The 20081-nt window shown below is 41.8% G+C and overlaps 1 protein-coding gene across 2 annotated transcripts in view; it reads left to right on the top strand.

Moving 5' to 3' along the window:
• The first annotated feature begins 2103 nt into the window (after positions 1-2103).
• Positions 2104-20081, top strand: part of SMPD4 (sphingomyelin phosphodiesterase 4) — a 32884-nt gene continuing 14906 nt past the window's right edge. For both annotated transcript variants that reach the window (XM_063454513.1, XM_063454512.1), the window contains exons 1-9: positions 2104-2252; positions 4932-5018; positions 13975-14117; positions 14197-14272; positions 14354-14462; positions 14865-14917; positions 15336-15487; positions 15640-15769; positions 19464-19535. In XM_063454513.1, the coding sequence (XP_063310583.1) occupies positions 2211-2252; positions 4932-5018; positions 13975-14117; positions 14197-14272; positions 14354-14462; positions 14865-14917; positions 15336-15487; positions 15640-15769; positions 19464-19535 (864 nt within the window). In that variant the 5' untranslated portion in view covers positions 2104-2210. The remainder of the gene's footprint in view (positions 2253-4931; positions 5019-13974; positions 14118-14196; positions 14273-14353; positions 14463-14864; positions 14918-15335; positions 15488-15639; positions 15770-19463; positions 19536-20081) is intronic.

Genomic DNA, 20081 nt, shown 5'->3' with positions numbered 1-20081 from the left:
AGTCACTTTTCTCAGAACCGCGATGTGGCACAGCCCGCTGGCCGCACTATCTGTTCCTCTCTGCTCTGCACTTGCTCCTCTCTGCTTGCTCTGCTCCTCTCTGCTTGTTCTGCTCTTGATCCTCTCTGCTCAGCTCTGCTTGCTCCACTCTGCTTAGCTCTGCTTGCTTGCTCCACTCTGCTTTTGCTCCTGTCTACTCTGCAGTGCTGTCTAATAAGGTGTGGCTGCCCCGCACTGTCCACTCCTGCTTCGCTCCCTCGTACTCTCTATGGTTTGGCCATTTGACGTCATGCTCAGAGGCGCTGCTCAGTATGAGAAGCGCCACCTTGTAAACAGGCGAACCCGAGCCTGCCACAACATAAATCATTCAGCTGCGAGGGAGGGTAAATCAGTGCTCCCTCGCGACAGTAAAGTCGAAGGCAGGACAGTGAGCCATAGCTTCTGTTTCAATTGGGGGACACAGCCTGATGTAGGGGGGGCAATGGCTCCTTATGCCCCCCATCACCTAGTGACGCACCTGATAGCCTCTGTGGGGGCACTGTGTACCTTTGTCAAGTATCATTTTATTAAAGGGACAGTGTAGGCACCCAGAGCACTTTAGCTCATTGAAGTGATCAGGGTACAGTGTCCCTATTGCACTTAGTGCTGCAATGTTAAACGGTGCAGTTTTTGAGAAACCAGACAGCCACTAGAGGCGCTTCCAGAATGTTGCAGGACTTTTGGTCCGCTAACTGACACTGGATGTCCTCACGCTCTGCTCTCTTGATTCAATGCTTTCCTATGGGGAGACTTAATGTGCGTGCAGCACTAACCGCACATGCACATTAGCGCCCCCTTAACGAGTGTCAGAGGAGGAGCTGTGACCCAGCACCGAGGGACATGGAATTAGGTAAGTAAATAAATAGTTTTTAACTCTTTATTCACAGTTGCGGGGGAGGGGAGGACTATTTGTGTTTATATTGGATTCTTTAATTTGGTGTCTCACTGTTCTTGACTCATGCTAAGAAAGAAAAAAACAGGTTTTGGCAATACACTTTGCATAACAAAAAAAAAAACAACTTGAAAATAATTACAAACTTTATGCCTCTTGAGTGCTGATTCTCTATTGTTTTTTTTTTTTTGTTAATCTTGTTTGGTTGTCATTTAGTGATACTTGAGTCCTGCACCTATTCTTGTCTTCTTTGTATAGGCTGTGCGGTGTGGCATATTCTTTCTTTGTCTTATGTGAGTCAGTCTGGCCCTCTATACACTATCTCTACATAACGGTTTTGTGGTTATTATGGGCTATAGTTATGGTGTGCGGCCAGTTGAGTTTAGTTTGGGTCATATTTGCAGAGACACCGCAAACTGTTGGCTAGATGTTGACATTTACTATGCCACCATATACCTTGTTTTAAATAATGATATGCAAGATGCTGGAGGCTACATTGCTCTGCTCTAGCAGTAATAACACAACAGACACGTGTTTACAGCTGCACGTGGCTCTCCATCGGCCCTGCTCCGCGTGCTATCACTGATGTCTGAGCAGCAGGCGAGCTGCTTAGTACATACTGCGGACATGGGCAGCATCCAGCAATGGATACACACACTACTAAAGGAGATTAGATACCAGCACAGACATAAACCCAGCGGCATCCTGCAGCATGTGTACAGCTGGCTGACCGGTCACACTGGGGCTCATAGTAACCATGTGTCTAATAGCATGTATTTTAGGGGTAAATCCCTGGACAGAGCTTTCCGTGTAAGTTTATCGCCCTCACACTCATTAGTGTACACAGGGGGCCAGGTCAGCCATTAGCAATGCAACCAGCTGCTCCCTGTCCAACCGTTAGTTACTATGGCTTCGCAGAGCATTCATCCCATGGATCAATGAGTGCCATTCAGTGTTTAATTATATCGAGCAGTAACCAGGACGTGCTGCATACACACGGAGACACGTTCGGTTATAAGCACATAGTGTAGTCATTATTCCTGACCTAGGCCTTCCTTTGGAGCAAATACAATGACCTCCACCAAAATGGCGCCTCTAGCGGAGACATACACTCTCCCGGTTTCTTCTTCGGCGTTTAGAACTCTAGTGTTAGACACACGCTAAGGAGGTAGACCTAATGCTGGCGCTGTGATTATACGTCATTAACGCGCCGAGCAGACTTTGGGCTTGTGGCGCGAGTCTCGAACCGGAGAACCGGAGTCATAAACTCGTGGGAAACATGAGCCTCCCCGGTGGGCACCTGCAGCCCAGCTTCCTGCTGGTGAGAGAAAGCGACACGTGTTTATATAGACTATAATGGGCCATGGATAGTGTCAGTAAAGCAGTCAATACCGTATTAAACCTTGCAGACACATTGGAAGTGTAGATGGAGCTGGGTGAGGAATATCTGCACACCAGCCAGCTTTTAAAGGGCTATTCATTTTGTTTCACTACATTGGGCTTCTATTTGGAATGCTCACTCTAGTGACTAACCCTGTAAGAAGATTCACCCCCCAGCGCACAACATGGCTAATACTAGGATTTAATATTTAATCAGGGAATTGTGGAGAATGGGCAAAGGAAATTAAAACATTACACTAAAGTAGCCCTGTTATAATACCCAATTGTCAATAATGTTACTTTTACAAGACAATAGGTATCTTATATAGATTGTAGTGAACTCCCAAATGGCAGAGAATTGAGCAATGTAATACTGGGACATGTTATATGCACCAAACAACTTCATTAAAGGGACACTGCAGACCCCTTACGCACTTCAACTTGCATTATGAATGAAGAGCGTGTCCTCCTTTCCCCCCATTTTATAAAAGGTGCAGGTTTCAATAGAAATTGTCACTTTTTATAACTTAATCTTGTTACTCATTTGCTGTTAAGCATACAGCCAATTTGTTACCCATTGGTTGATTAGCTCAGGGAAGCTAAACTTAAGAGGCAGACAAAGGGCCAGAGTACCTGCCTTGCAAAGACTTCTCATTGTGCAGCACTGGGAACTTTGTAATTGGACAACCACAGAAAGTATGGGCTGAGTTAGAAGGGGATGGACATGCAAAGACAGCATACAAGAGATCTGCCTCTTTTGAAATCTGATTTTAGATATACCCCATATGGAAACATCCACTAAACAGTTATGTTTTTATTTAGGCAGTGAAGTGTCCCTTTAAGCTAATGTTTCTTTGCAGCTTAGATTATGCATTGAATTGATGTGTTGTCATTGCATCACTGTTCTTACAGAAACACTATTGTACAAAACTCCCATAGATAGATGTGGGCAGTGGTAAGAGGAAAAAATAGCAAGTGGTGTGCAGGTTTTGGTAATTGATGTGTTTCATGTTCTAAAACACTTCATCAATTTCACCGTGATAAATAGAAAAGCACCGTTCCTCATATAGAGTGGAAGATGAAAGAAGTCTCAGTACTTGGGAAATCACATATTATTAACCATGCAAGGATCCTAGGATCCAATATCCTAAAACTCACACCATAGGAGAAAAGGGGAGATCCACCTAAATATTGTGTTACACAACCAGATAATGACGCAAAGAGATATAATGAAACAAATGATATCAAAACAAAGCTGGGCAAAGACAATGCAAGTACAAAACCACATAATTCACCATGTGGACATGTATATATTGAAACAACAAACTATATAAACATGACTATAAAAATACATACTGGACACCCAGTAAAATAAAAATCATCATAAACTGTTAATAATTTATATTCACCTTAAACACACAGTATATTGCTGTATATTAACAAACTATCACATAATCTTCATATAAACTGTCATATAAAACAAAGTAGAAAAATGGAAAAAAACTGTGAGCTTAGGTCAGTTCACTAGCAATCAGAGATACTATATTCCAGTGATACACATCAGTTGTCTAGATACAAATAAAGTTTAGAAAACGTAACAAAAAAAAAGTTGCAAGCCCTCATAAGGGAGAGATTTAAACAAGATTTAAATGTGTGTAGTATACAGGACAACAACGTATCCACATTTGCAGAAAACCAAACAACAATTAATAACAATAATTTAGTCGCCATAGAAAATAGCAATATATCCAAGTGGGCTCATTAAAACATGACACCAGATCCGTTTAAAGGGGAATCGCAATACCAATACTGTAAAATTTACATTAAAGCACCCTGAAAAAAATCTAACCAGTAACTTTACCACAAAAAAAATAATTATTCCTCAATAGGATAATGAAAGATCCCATTCTACACTTAATCCTAAGGGTGATCTAGTGATAAAGTAAAGATCCAAAACATCTCTTGTATCTACAAACTTTGCAAGGGGAATAACCACATTTAAAGGAACATTTGTATTTTAACCGCATATTCTGATTGACACGGACTTTCACATCATCACTGACAAAAAGTCTTGAGGGTAACCGATGTGCCAAAGTTGGCGCTCTCTTAGCAACGTATTTAATGTTATTGGAATTGAGCAGATGTTACTGAGCAGCACCATGTACAATGGGCAAGTTATTCTTAATGATTATTTTGATGTCATTGAATTACTGACTATAGGGAGTGAGAAAACAAAAATCCTTCCCTTTTTAATTTTTTTTTTTTTTTTTTGGCCATACACCTTCTCTAAGGAGATCACTCCTTTTCTTATTACCTGCAATTTTAAATTGATTAAAACTGGGAGTCACAATGCATCCTCCAGCTTGATCCCCTGTTCACCTGTTGCTAATTTTATCTACCGTATGTTTTAAGCCAATCATTGCCTGAAAAGCTATAAACAATATACATTGTCAACATGAGGAATATATTAGGGGTCTTTGAGGGAGAAAAAAATGCAAATACACCATAATTTGCTGTGCTAATTTAAATCTTAATTAAATGTCCATCATGAAGATATTATGCCCACCTTACTCCTTATGTAATATTTTTTTTATCTGACTTATTTAAATTTCTTTTGCAGGCCTCACTCAAAGCTGATTGTGTAAACAAACCAATATTCCAGAGGTGCCAGGACATTGCCAGAATTATTGAGGATTTTCCTGCTAAGGTAGTGTGATAAACATATTTGCAGGATCCATCATTTTCTTTCTCTGAGAATGTTTGATTATACAGTTGTGCTGAAAAGTTTGCACACACTGGCAAAAATTGTAAAATTTTGGCATTGATTTTGAAAATATCCGTGTGGAATTTTTTTTTTATTTTATTGAAGTATAGTGATCATATGAAGCCATTTATTATCACATAGTTGGCTCCTTTTTAAATCCTTATGATAACAGAAATCACCCAAATGACCCTGATCAAAAGTCTACATACCCTTGAATGTTTGGGCTTGTTACAGATATACAAAGTGACATACACAGGTTAAAATGGCAATTAACGGTTAATTTCCTAAACCTGTGCCTTTTTAACCCCTTAAGGACCAAACTTCTGGAATAAAAGGGAATCATGACATGTCATGTGTCCTTAAGGGGGTTAAAGGCTTTTTTTTGTAATTCTTTATTTTTATTGTGCAGGGAGATTCACATACAGCACGCTCTGCCATAACAGCTAGGGCGTGTAGATTGTCGACAAGCTTGTACATTGGTTCGGCAGGGAAAAACATTGCACATTTTTATATTATACTCGAGTAACAAATAGTTGCATCCTATTTCGTGTTTGTAAAAATAATAATAATAAGCTGTACTTTGTAGGAACTATGCATGTGGAGACCTAGCTAGGGTACACACTGTGTGGTGCCTAAAAATAAACAGTAGACTACAGGCAGTATGCTAGTGAGTGACATCTTGCATAGAGTGTTAATAGATATGAACAGTTGCAGAAACATGCTAGTCTAAACCTAGTGAGGGGTGGCTACAGCGTTATGCACCCAAAGCCGTTTTTTGCTAGGCGGCAGTCAGCCAATATGAAGGCAGGCGCGTTATAACATATTAAGGTTGGCCTTAAAAATTACATGTTTTGGGGCGTGTCCAACTGCCGAGGTGAACGGACGCATGGAGTGAGAGCTCCCGGTCCGAAACAGCCATAGCTTGACTAAAAGCAGCTTTTTACCCCCAGCACAAGGGGCAATATTGAAGCTATTTGTCTCTACTACCCATCATGTCTCGAGCGAAGCAGACAAAGCTGACGGACTCGATCCGATCAACGAAAAAAGACCGGTCGCGGCCGGCGCAAGATGGCGGCGGCGAGGAGCTGGAGGAAGCTCAGGCATCAAATCCTCATATAGAGCACGAGGAGCAGCGCTACACCGACGCCCCAGTCACAGAGAAGAAACTTTACGCTATGCTGCAAGATTTCAGGCTCATTTTGCAGTCTGACCTAAAGAAAGCCACTAATGACATTAAAAGGGAAATTGCAGATCTGGGTGAAAGAACTAACAACCTAGAAGCCCGCACTGATGATATATGTGCTGCGCATGATACGCTGGCAGACACAGTACAGTCCTTAGTGGAAGATCAACAGATCCTGAAAAGGAAGATGGCGGATATGGAGGATCGCTCCCGCAGGAACAATGTTCGTTTCCGCGGAATTCCAGAAAGTATCACAAGGGAACAACTGCCTCACTACCTACTATCTCTTTGCAAGTCCCTGATGCCAGACACATCGGACCAAGAATGGCTGATGGACCGTGCCCACAGGCTACCGAAGCCGCAAAATCTGCGTCAAGATACGCCACGAGACGTGGTAGCGTGGTTCCATTATTACAAAACTAAAGACTCCCTTCTGCAAGCTGCGAGGAAAATAGCCACGTTGCCTGAACCATATGCAGGCGTTCAATTATTTGCAGACTTGTCGGCTATGACTATGAGCAGGCGGAGGGAGTTCATCAATGTAACAAAGACATTGCGGAACAACGACATTCCATATCGATGGGGGTACCCGACAAAGCTACTTGTCTGGAGGAATGCCAAGACACACACTGTCAACGAACCAGAGGTGGGAATGCGCTTACTAAAGAAATGGGGCCTGTTCTCGCTACCACCGCCACCACAGGACGCTTCGAATACAGCATCTCCGAAAAGGCCGCAGGCGGAATGGCAGATGGCGTGCTCACCACGTGGAAAGCACTAAGACTTTGGGTCCTGTTCTAGCAAAATCATGCCGCCACCCCACGGCAAATACTGAACACTTTAAGGACTCTCTGGCCCATGGCCAATCTTCTGATATCTGACGTGCTAACGTAACTGGTTGTGAGTATGTATATATTGTACCATGTTAATGACTGCATAATACCTGTTATACCCCAGTACCGAGGTAACGAGACTAATTGATGCGGGGCTAACCCAACTCGCACCACCCGTGAGGCTAGGGTTCGGGGCAGATACATAGCGACAGGAGCCTCGCAGCTCCCTCATGGGATGTAGCACGAGGAGGGTACAAGGTAGCCAAACATTAGCGACAAGACGTTAACATGCCACATGTCAGTGCAATGCCCAGAGAGCGGTGGGACAGGAGCATGAGAATTCGCTACAGATATTCAAAAGGCATATGTTTGAAACCTCAGAATGTTAGGGTAAATACAAGTTTATGAGGAATTAGGCTGTTCGCACTCGGCCGTACTATCTAGGTACGACCCCAGGATGAGAAGTGTGAGTGGAAAAGTTTGCCCGCTCGCACCTCACCCACGTAGAGCGTCAGTTTTCTCAAAGGCGCTTTGTATATACTTTGGTTTCCCCTTCCCACACCCCTGTTTACTCTCTACTTCACCCCTTCTCCTTGCCCTGGAATGGTCTCTTACCAAAGGTCGCAAGACGTGAATGTTACCCCAATACCCTGGTACAGCATAGTTTCCCACCAGGATCATGGATGATTCTCTAACTATATTAACATTAAATGTTAAAGGCCTTAATAGTCCCCATAAAAGGAGATTGGTGGTACAAGAAATGACCAAATCCAAGGCGGCAGTTGTGAGTTTACAAGAGACGCACTTCTGTATCACCAAACCTCCGCAATTCAATATCAAGTCATACCCCCAAGGTTACCACGCTATGTCCGCGACTAAAGCCAAAGGTGTTGCCATCTATTTTCACAGAGACTGGGCCTTCACACCAACCAAACAGTATGCTAGCAAGGACGGGAGATTATTGATACTAGTGGGCTCCCTGAACGGGCTATCGGTGACTATAGCCTCAATTTACGCGCCCAACGACAGACAAAAATCCTTCCTTAACAAGGTATTTAGGAAGATTGACGAGATTAAAGTAGGTCACACGATCATAAGCGGGGACTTTAACTGTGCCCCGGACCCAGAGGTAGACATTAGGAGAGAAGGTGACAAACGTCCGCAACAGCACTCGATTTCGCTAGGCCTGCACCTTAGGGATTTGATGCATGGACATGACTTTTATGGCACGTGGAGAAACCTTAATCCAAGTGGGAGGGACTACACATTTTATTCAACGGTCCATAGAACTTACACGAGAATAGATCTATGCTTACTCGATATTAAAACCCTGCCCTTTGCCACGAGAGCGAACATAGGAACAATCACGTGGTCCGACCATGCCCCACTTGTCATAACAATGCGTATCCCTTATCCTGCTAGGGGTAGGGGTACATGGTGCCTAAATGATAGCCTACTGGACACCCCAGAGCACCTCCGAAGACTAAGGGCCCGGGTAGAGGAGTTTTTTGCTGACCATACCCAGTGCTCGTCGTCTGTCACCACACAATGGCTAGCCCATAAGGCGGTCATGAGGGGTGAACTGATCCAATTAGGGGCTAGAACAAAGCGATTCCACAACACGGCTCTGCATAAAGCTGAGCAAGAATTGGCCAAAGCAGAACACACTAATAAAACAAAACCCACGCTAGCAACGCGCACACAACTGATGACATGTCGCGCAACACTTCACAGCCTCCATCTCACAACCACAGAGAAGCATTTGAGGTCTTTAAAACAATCGTACTACATCTTGGGCAACAAAGCTGGGAAACTATTGGCCAACAAAGTGAAACAAACGAAACTACAATCCAAAATCCCGTACATAACCTCTGCTACAGGAGACAAACTCTATAACCCTCAGGACATAGTGAACGAACTAGCAAAATACTACGCATCACTTTACCAACTAGACAAAGACTCAGCCACACATCAACCGACAGAAGACGAGATAGGTCATTTCCTAGACAAAGCTCCCCTAGATTGCCTGACACAAACACAATGCGACCAACTAGAGAGCCCCTTCACGGAGGACGAAGTGGAGTTTGCAATTGGGTCCCTGCCTAAACACAAAGCCCCAGGACCGGATGGGATGTCAAATTATTACTACATCAAACTAGCCAAACAAGTAATCACACCCCTCACCAAAATGTTTAACCACATAAAATCAACAGGAATCATGCCGCCAGAAATGTTAGAAGCACATATAGTGACACTACCCAAACCCAATAAACCCCCCACACACTGCGCAAACTTGCGTCCAATCTCACTCCTGAATGCTGACACTAAATTATATGCCAAACTCATTGCCTCTAGACTTAAACCGATTCTCCCAGCTCTCGTCTCAGAGGAGCAGGCGGGATTTGTCCAAGGCCGACAAGTCGGCGACAATACTAGGCATTTCCTGAACTTGATAGACTGGGCAGGCACCTCACACCAGGCAGGTCTTTTACTAGCACTTGATGCCGAGAAGGCTTTCGATCGACTGCACTGGGGGTATATGCTACTTACTTTAACCAGAATGGGGTTTCCTCCGACATTCAGGTCTAGCATCATGGCACTGTATCAAAGCCCTTTGGCTAAGGTGTTTAGCACAGGATTTATCTCTGAAAGACTGGCCATACGCAACGGCACCAGACAGGGCTGCCCTCTCTCCCCCCTAATCTTCATTCTATGCTTAGAACCTCTAATTAGGATAGTGAAACAAGACCCTGCCATACAAGGGCTGAGCACACCAGGGGGCACCAAAAAACTAGCTCTGTTTGCCGATGATATATTGTTGTTTATCACAAAACCAGAGTCCTCCTTGCCTTCACTCATGAAAACGTTGGTAGGTTATGGGAAAGTCTCGTACTACAAAAACAATGTCACTAAAACGCAGGCCTTGCCAATAAACCTGTCGAAAAATGTGTTGGGGAACTTAAAACTGCAAAATCCCTTTGACTGGCGCACAAACTCCCTACAATACCTCGGTGTCAAACTGACCAAAACCCTCCAGACTGTGACCAAAGAGAATCACTATCCCATAATAAACAAGATTAAGAACACCCTCGAAAAATGGGAAGGCTTAAATACATCCTGGCTAGGCCGTATCAATCTTGTCAAAATGATGACACTGCCACACATTTTGTATCTTTTTAGGACCCTGCCCATATCACTTCCGAACTCACTGATTAAACTATTCCAAAGTACAGTAAACGCACACATTTGGAAAAGAAAACCCCCAAGGGTAGCTAAAGGGTGCCTGGGACTCCCTTACGCTAGGGGCGGACTAGGTATGCCTGACATCAATGCATACTACAAAGCATCCTTCTTAGCGCAGGGAATAAGACTTCTCCGAAATCACAACCCCTCACACAACCCACTTTGGCTGTCATTGGAGAATGCATGCCTTGACACGCATGACACTGCCCATTATCTGTGGACAAATGCCGTACCCCAAACATCTACAGGCCCGCACATCCGTTGCTCGGTTACCATGCTCAAGGCGTGGAAAGCCTGGAGCCCGATGATGCTAGACCCGACGAAACTCTTCAGGAAAGCGCCAATCACAGCACTAGCAGCCTGTTCCCCGGGCCTACAAATAGGTAAATGGCTAAGCAAAGGAGCGGTACTGGTAGAGGACTTAATGTCTGGCGATGAAATAAAACACTTTGCTGACTTACAAAACGAGTTAGGATTAGACTCTAAAGATCTTTTTATGTACTTAAGAATTAAGAATATCATGCTTACTCGTAACAAGCAAACAGCCACTAGCAAATACGCACCAACACTCCAGCCGAACCACCTATCCCTAAACAAGCTAGCGAAACCGCTATCCGTATGTTATAATGCAATCATAGCAGGTAACGCACCAGAAAAACTACCATATATGACAAAATGGGAAAAAGACCTAGGTAGCCAAATCTCCCCAGAAGAGTGGCAGTCTGCTATGATGCACACAAAACAAGCATCGAACAGTCTCTCGCTGTGGGAGGCATACAGCAAGATAACTATGAGGTGGTATTTAGTGCCACAAAGATTAGCGACTATGTACTCAGGTGCAGTGAACCTATGCTGGAGGTGTGAGTCGGAAACTGGTACCTTGCTCCACATATTTTGGACATGTCCCCTTTTAAACAACTTCTGGACACAGGTCCAATCCCTAATTTCACACAGGACTAACACAAGCATTCCCCTACAACCAGATAAATACCTATTGCACGTTATACCAAATATGGACACACACCCCCACAAAAAAGTAATTCTAAATGTCTTGACGGTGGCCAAGGTAGCTCTGGCAGGCAACTGGAAGAGCAAGCAGGCTCCCCAAATAGACACTATTATCGCCAAAATGAACACAATTAGTGCATATGAGAAGATGGCTAGTAAGATGAAAGGTTGCCTAGACAAATATACCTGGGAATGGGAATGTTGGCCATAAAGTAGGGACGACAAGAAAAGGCAAACGGTAAACATTGAAAATAAAGGTTTAGAGACAGAAACGCCAGGTTGATGAGCCGCTAATGTTAGTGTTAAATGGAATGAACCCAGGGCACCCCCCTTCCCCATCCCTTTCTCTTCTGTACCCCATCCCTTTCCCAGTTAGAAAATTCTGTTAAGCACTGTCAATACGATATGCATCACATTTATTGCCACCTAACAATGCATTGCCTCTGGACAGGCGCAAATGATAACTTGAAAACATCTCCAAGCACTGTCTGCGCAAATTTAATGTAATATACTGTGAATTACTTACCGTGATATGTGATGTAACATTTTGCTCAATAAAAACGATAAATGAGAAAAAAAAAAAAAATTACATGTTTTGATCTGCGTCTCTAATGCTGTGCTATCCGGTGGGTTTTGGGAAAACATAGAACGTTAAACAGTTATGCCAGAGCCCATAACAAACATGACCTGACTCAGTGGCGTTGCTTAGTCACAATTAGAGTCCAGGGAGCGGGCTTGTGCTGCATTGCTGCAGTTGTGCCTGTGGGGGCACGTCTCGTCTCCGGTGTAGTCCATTCCGTTTAGCCGATGCCGGCCTTGGAGGCCTGATGGGTGGGCCAGGGACAGTAGCAGAGTTGACGTTGCGGTAAAAGTCCTTGTCCCATATGCCTCCGTGGGGTTCTTCGCCTGTGCCGTTCGCTAGAAGGTGGCTGTGCTGCTTTCTGGGCGACCTCGCGGCAATCAGCGTGAGTCCCTGGCTGTGGGATCGTGTCTCGGTGGTCGGAGGTTTCCGGTGCAGCTGATTGGTGAGTGGGCTCTCCCTGGTGTGTATGGGGTCGGTTGTCGGCGTATGAGGGACCCGTTGCCTCTTCCCTACAGTTTGTTCGCTGCTTCTGGCTGGAAATCGCTCTGGGGGCTCGAGGCAGGTATCTGCCTATGTGGCGCCGGATGGTCGGGCGAATCCATGCCGCTATCAGCCTCATTGTTTGGTGGAGGGATTTGCCCATGTTGCTGGACTGTGCCTTTAGGCTGTTACTTAGCCGTGTAATGAATTCCCGGGTGTCCCTGGGTGGCTTGGAGAGGGGGCTTTTTGGCGCCGAGCGCGCTCTTACCGCCATCTTGCCTGGGCCCCAACCGTCCTCGGTTAAAGGCTTTTTAATGTGTGTGTTAGCTCTCATGTGGATGCACTGAGCATGCCAGATACTGAGCCATGGAGAGCAAAAAAGAACTGTCAAAAGACCTGTGTAACAAGGTATTAGAACTTTATAGAGATGGAAAATGATATAAAAAGATACCCAAAGCCTTGAAAATGCCAGTCAATACTGTTCAATCACTTTTTAAGAAGTGGAAAATCCGGGGATCTCTTGATGCCAAGCCAAGGTCAGGTAGACCAAGAAAGATTTCAGCTACAACTACCAGAAGAATTGTTCAGAATACAAAGAAATATCCACAGGTAACCGCAGGAGAAATGCAGGCTGCTCTGGAAAAAAGACAGTGTGGTTGTTTCAAGGATAGATGAATGCAGCATGGCATCGGGAAAATACTGGCAGACAATTTTCATTCTTCTGCACGAAGGCTGCGCATGGGACGCTCTTGGACTTTCCAGCATGACAATGACCGTAAGCTCGAGGCCATGTCTACCCTCCAGCAGAAAAAGGTGTAGGTTCTGGAGTGGCCATCACAGTCTCCTGACCTTAATATCATCAAGCCACTCTGGGGAGATCACAAATGTGCGGTTCATGCAAGACTATCAAAGACTCTGCATGACCTGGAGGCATTTTGGCAAGACGAATGGGCAGCTATACCACCTGCAAGAATTTGGTGCCTCATTGACAACTAATACAAAAGACTGCATGCTGTTATTGATGCTAAATGGGGGCAATAGTTACACAGTATTAAGAACTAAGAGTATGCAGACTTTTGATCAGGGGTCATTTAATTTTTTTCTTTGTTGCCATGTTTTGTTTTGACTGTTACAGTCTGTTATAACCTACAGTTGAATATGAATACCAAAATAAATAAAATAAATGTTTTTCCTGTTCACTCATGTTTCCTATAAAAAATATACATATATTACCAAAGCATCAAGGGTATGCAAACTTTTTAGCACAACTGTATCCTCTCACTATTATTTTGAGTATATAATTAAGCACCATATAATTGTATTTTTGTAATGTATATTTTCACCTACACAATCACTGCCTATTCTTTGTCATTTATTGGGACTCATTTTCTCCTAAAATTCAATTCTTTAAAAGTAAGAACAATTTTAAATTATTCTCCTCCTTTTATGGTATGATGTACTCAATATGATTGTTTTATTGTTATGATCCGTCCATGATATTTCAATATGTTTAACATATGGGATAATGCCCTGCATAAATGTGACAATGTGTTTTCCTTCTGGTCTCAGGAGCTGCATTCACTCTTTCAATGGCTGATTGAGACAATTTTCGGTAGCCTCGATGGCAGCCTTTTGGGCTGGAACCTTCGTGGTATGCAGGAGCATGCAAACCCAAATGATTTTCACACTGTCCTAGAATTTCTGCATCCAGGGTAAACTCAACATCTTGGGTATGTCGTGATTAGCTCTGATGAACTATTATTACATGTTGTTTTTCTTCTGTGTTCTTAGTGGTTCCATGATGAAAATGATATATAAGCTGCAAGCTGAGGAATACAAGTATGAGTTCCCCATCTCTTACCTTCCCGTAAGCAATGCATTTTCCAGTTCTTTTTAAAATCATACGTAAATGTGTTTCTATGTAAATATAATCATTTTATTCTTCTAGGGGCCCGTTCGAGCATCTTTACAAGAAAGAATGCTACCGGAATGTTCTTTATACCACAATAAGATTCAGCTTCCCACTGCAGGCGGACTAAGCAATAATCTGTCTCTGAGTATCCTTTGCAGTACTATTTAGAAAATGGAACTAAAATGAGCAGAACAAGTTGTTGTTTTTTGGACTAGACTTATTTAGAGAGATATTTCACTTCTAGAAAAGGAATTAGAAAGCTACATATATGAAGCAAGCATCATCTTCACCGATTACAGAGAGTGAGTTATCCAGACAACTCAATAAAAGTATCACCATTGTTTCCTTAGCAATAAGTTGTATACACTTATTAGTTGGATGTTTATGGAGCTAAACCTTGTTGACATTTTTTCTTTTGCTTTAAAGTGAATACTTCACTTGCTCTGATTTCTTACTTGTTTTTAAATAATGCAGTATTCTTCATTGAATGTGAATTTTTTTTAAAAAATAAATAATACAATGTTGTTCCTTAATTACATGTCTTCAGACCCTTTTGAGTATTTCATGTTTCACTTTGCCATCTGTCTCATCACTCAAAGGGTATGTATTCACAGCATTCAGAGAATATAAAATTAACGAAGAATTTTCATATTACTGACATTTACCCAAACACACTTGATGGACTAACACTCAAGCCATCAGCAACCACCAAGGCAAACCCTTCTGAACTGTACGGTGGCCAGAGAAAGACAGAGGAGGTAGAGCTGTAAGGCGCCGGGGACAAACGTTGGGTTTAACAGTTTCTGTACTTAGCTGCTATTAAAACATTAATCTAATATTAGTTTTAGTAAAACAACTTGAATTTATAGGAAATCCATTATTTTGGCTTTCAGTAAATATGATCCATTTAGTTCATGCAGGTCTTGAATAATTTTAGGATTATATCAGTTCCTATACAATCCAGTATGTGTGGAGACAAGCAGAGTGGATAAGTGTTTTTTCAATTCTTCCCATGCAGAACTACCCTCAGGGGCATCTCGCCAGCACATCAAACAGTGCATATTTTTTGCTAGTGGACAAATACTTGAAGTGGTTTCTTCCTGTTGAGGGGAATGTCCCCCCTCCTCATTTTTCCAATCCAGGAGGAGCTGTGCCCTCGCCTGCCCCCAGGTAACATGACAAACTAATTGTATATTATTGGAGTGAATTAAATCCGCATTTTTATTATTCAGTCATGAACTATTCTTTTTCAAATGTTACTTTAAATGCTAATGTTCTCTCTGCTTAGGCTTATCTTGCAAACAATACATTTTTCATTCCAGGTCCCCATCAATTCCCTTCACCTCTTATGGCACTCACCCAAGTCTTCTGAAGAGACACGTTTGTCATCAACATCTGGTGAATGCTGATCCTGCAGCACAGGAAATATGGAGATCGGAAACTTTATTGCAAGTGAGTATCAACTGCAAATAGAACATACTCAGGACATACACATGTAGGTGCACAGGGTTTAAAAGTTCCTGTGCAAACAAGCATACTCACATTGTTTGTTGAAAAGTTCCCCTTGGACCAAAAGGATACAATGCATCCATAGTTTTATTTATTTAACCCCTTCCTGACCGCGGACATACCACGTACGTCCTACAAAAAACTGTTAACGACCTCGGACGTACCTGGTACATCCGCGGTAAATAGGACCTGTGTACTTACCTGGACTGGAGATCCTGGTTGGGGGGTGTGGGGGAACTGCCCTAGACCCCAGCAATCACCATGCAGCAGCTCCGACCTGTCTGGCAATCCAGGGCCATGTGATCACCGTGATCACATCGCCGCAATAGAAGTCAATGGAGCTGCCAGCCGGCTAAAAGTATACTTATTGCCTTATAAATTTCTATAAAAAAAAAATAAAGAAGCTAAGAACATGTTAACATTGGGTATTTCTAAAATCAGGACAAAATTTAGAAACTATTTAGCACGGGTGTTTTTTGGCAGTTGTAGATGCGTACATTTTAGGGGTCAAAGTTAGAAAAAAATTTTTTTTTTTTTTTTTTTTAAATGTCATCTTATTTTATTTATTTATATATATATATATATATTATATAGTAAATTATGATATGATGAAAATAATGGTATCTTTAGAAAGACCATTTAATGGCAAGAAAAATGATATATAATATGTGAGTACAGTAAATGAGTCAGAGGAAAATTATAGCTGAACACAAACACCGCAGAAATGTAAAAACAGCCCTGGTCCTTAACGGCAAGAAAATTGAAAAACGGTCTGGTCACGAAGGGATCAAAGGAATACTATAGACACCCAGACCTCTTCATCTCAGTGAAGTAGTCTAGGTGCCATGTTCCTCTCATTTTAAGCCTGCAGTGTAAACAATCACTGTTGTGCAGGAATAGAAATGTTTACATTGCAGGGTAACTAGAGGCGCTTTTGACAAAATAGCCGAGCAAAACTTGGCTATTTCAATCAGATGGTCTCTCAGTGTTTTGTTTTTTTTTAACACTCCTGGGGGGGGGGTCAACTAAACTGTGGCTAGGACACAATAGCACTAGGAATGCACATTTGTATTCATAATGCTTTATAATGTTTCTTTTAAAGGAACATTTTAATGTTTGAAATGCAGACCTGTATTTCTAGCAATTTCTAACTCTCTGCAAGTGTTCTCCGATCTACTTAGATTCAGTCTTCCACACCCCTGATTTAAAACAAATAAATATTACTTGCTTTTAGTTTTTGCTGGTCTCAGGAATCCTTAGAGACAAATGCAACACTGTTTTTGCAACAGAACCACTAGACTAAGGTTTAGGTGCTTAGTGTCACATTAACTTGAAGTTGCTGAATTATGGTTTACATAGCTTTTTACACACTTTACTACTTTTTTTTCTTTATCATTTATACAAGCATTGCATTAAATAATCTTGCTTGAAGTCTGTTTTATGCAACTAAATATATTTCTTTACATATTAATTAGTAGGCTTTTTTTTAATTATGTTTACTTCTCTACTGTGTTGCAATTTTAAGAATATTATGACACTTGCACTGAAAGTGGTAGATATTCAGTATCTGTTCTCTTACAGACTTGGATTTATATATATAATATGAAACCTAGAGGGCTGCACTCACCTGAACATGCATACATTATAGGGTGCTGCTGGGGCCAAAATATACAACATACAAAATAAACAATCCAGCGCACACGCTTATTTACTAAACAATATAAAATCTCACAGATTGTAATAGTTTTATTACTAGTTACATTATATGATCATATATTGTATAAGCCTGCCACAACGTCAATGTACCCCATTCATGGCAGGTCCTACTCTAGCAGCCTAATGCCTGCCCTTATGAGATCAAGCAACTTACTTGGGAACTACTTCCTCCTGGGACTCTCTGCAAGTCAAGGCTAAATAGAATCCTGGATTGGGGCACCTGAGACAGGAAGGTGTGCAAAACCAAGGAGTTGGCCTGGACTTCCAAATATATAAATAAAACAAAGAGGGCTGCACTCACCTGAACATGCAGACATTACAGGGCGCTGCTGGGGCCAATATAGACAACATACAAAATACACAATCCAGCGCACTCGCTTATTCACTAAATAATGATTTAAAATCTCACATATTGTAATAGGCTTTAGGGCATAAGGCTGCTAGAGTAGGACCTGCCAAGAATGGGGTACTTTGACGTGGTGGCAGTCTTATGCAATATATGATCATATAACGTAACTAAACCCCCATTATTTTTTGCCTAGGTGAGTTATATTTAAATAAAACTATTACAATCTGTGAGATTTAAAATCATTGTTTAGTGAATAAGCGAGTGCGCTGGGTTGTGTATTTTGTATGGTGTGTGTGTGTGTGTGTGTGTGTATGTATGTATATGTATATGTGTATATATATATATATATATATATATATATATATACACACATATACACATACACACACATATATAAAGTCCAAAATGCTTGCACTCCTGGTAAACTGTAAATATTGCCCGGTGCTGATCCAGCAAAATCAGCAGACATAAAAAATAACATCGTTTCGGCTTACATCTGTACTCTGAAGAAGGCTCCAGATGTGAGCCGAAACGTTGATGTTATTTTTTATTTTATGATTAATTAAAAGTTATATTTTATACTATACAAAGACCCTGGAGTGCTCTCCGTTCATTTGGATTTATATATATATCCAAAATACCAGAGTATTGCAGTATGCAATGATACCTTTTTTTATTGGATTAACATAAGATTTCAAAGACAAGCCTTCAAGAGTTTTCCTTTCTTCTTCAGGTCTAAAGCAATACTGGTCAGTCTGATAGTTTAACACTTAAAACAACTAATGTTAGGAGAAGGAGAGGCAGGGGGGTGAGTGGGGTATCATAAATAGCAGAAGATGTGCCTGAAGTGAAAGGTGCAGGTTGGCTGAGAATAGCCCCCAAAAAAGTAAAGTGTCCCACTACTAACACTTTACATGAACACTCCCCCAACATTATCTTACTGTTCTGTTATATGTATCAACATTTTATAATGCATTTTAATATGTTTATTCTATCTATATACAAAGTACTATGTATAGACCTATGCTTTCCCATACTTTTATGCATGTATGCTTATATATGTGACTGTGCATTTATATTTGTGTATATGAGTTCATGTGCGTGTATGTATATGTGTTTCCATATATATATGCGTGTGTGTGTATAAAGTGTACCATCTTCGGCAATGTCTCCTTGTTTTTTGTTTTTCTCCCTCTCCCCCTCCCCCCCTCACTCTGATCTTCAGAAAGATATTTATGACCCTCTGCAAGAATGTTGTCTATTTTCTATCAACCCTGTGTCTTATCTGCACCCATATCGCTTTAACCTCTGTATCACAACTCGACTTTGAATTCTATGTGTCGTCTTGCTCAGAAATGCTTCAGACTTGAGAAGGGGAGGTTCTCCCGAAAGCTTGTCATTAAATTCTTAGTCCAATAAAAAAGAAATTACAAGATACAAATTTTGTTTTTTTTACATCTATATACATAACATATATAGAATTGTATATTGCACATAAATTATAATAAATTATACATATATTGTATTAATGACTGTCTGCTAGCATAATTTTATCTCTTTCGATCTTCTCAGGCCTTTGTGGAAATGTGGCTTCACCATTACTCCGTAGAAATGTATCACAAGTTGCAGTCTCCGCATGCCAAGGTAAATAACTGGCCATTTGTAAGTGGCTGGGTCAATCATTAAACTCCAAATTGTAGAAAATGGAAACCGGAGTGGCAAAAATGAAAGTGGCTTTACAACTTTGCTTGCAAAGTTGATGGTGTATAGCAGGTGTAGGCATCCTTTGGCAATCCAGATGTTGTGGACTAAATCTTCCATTATGGTCTTGCAGTCATTATTCTGGAAAAGCTGATGAGGAGATGTAATCCACAATAGGAGTGCCGAACGTTGCCTACCCATGGTGTATAGTATTCTGAATCCACTCTCAGCTTACTGAGAGTGGGCTATCACCCACAGTTTGTGTAATATCCCTCAGAGTGTTCAGACGGCTTTAATTCTCAGTTCTGGCGGCCAGATACAAGTTTTGTCCAAGTTGTGCATGCGCACACTATTTGTACCATATGGTCTGAGCTCTCACTCTTCCCTCCAGAGAAATTTACAAGCTGCTGACTGCACATGTGATGACTCCAGTAGCTGCACAGAGCAGAGTTAATTAAACAGTGAGCTGGGCTGTATGAAATTGATACC

This window comes from Pelobates fuscus, chromosome 5 (genome assembly GCF_036172605.1).
Source record: "Pelobates fuscus isolate aPelFus1 chromosome 5, aPelFus1.pri, whole genome shotgun sequence".
In the NCBI taxonomy this organism is placed as follows: Eukaryota; Metazoa; Chordata; class Amphibia; order Anura; family Pelobatidae; genus Pelobates; species Pelobates fuscus.
This window is presented reverse-complemented; position numbering and strand designations above follow the sequence as displayed.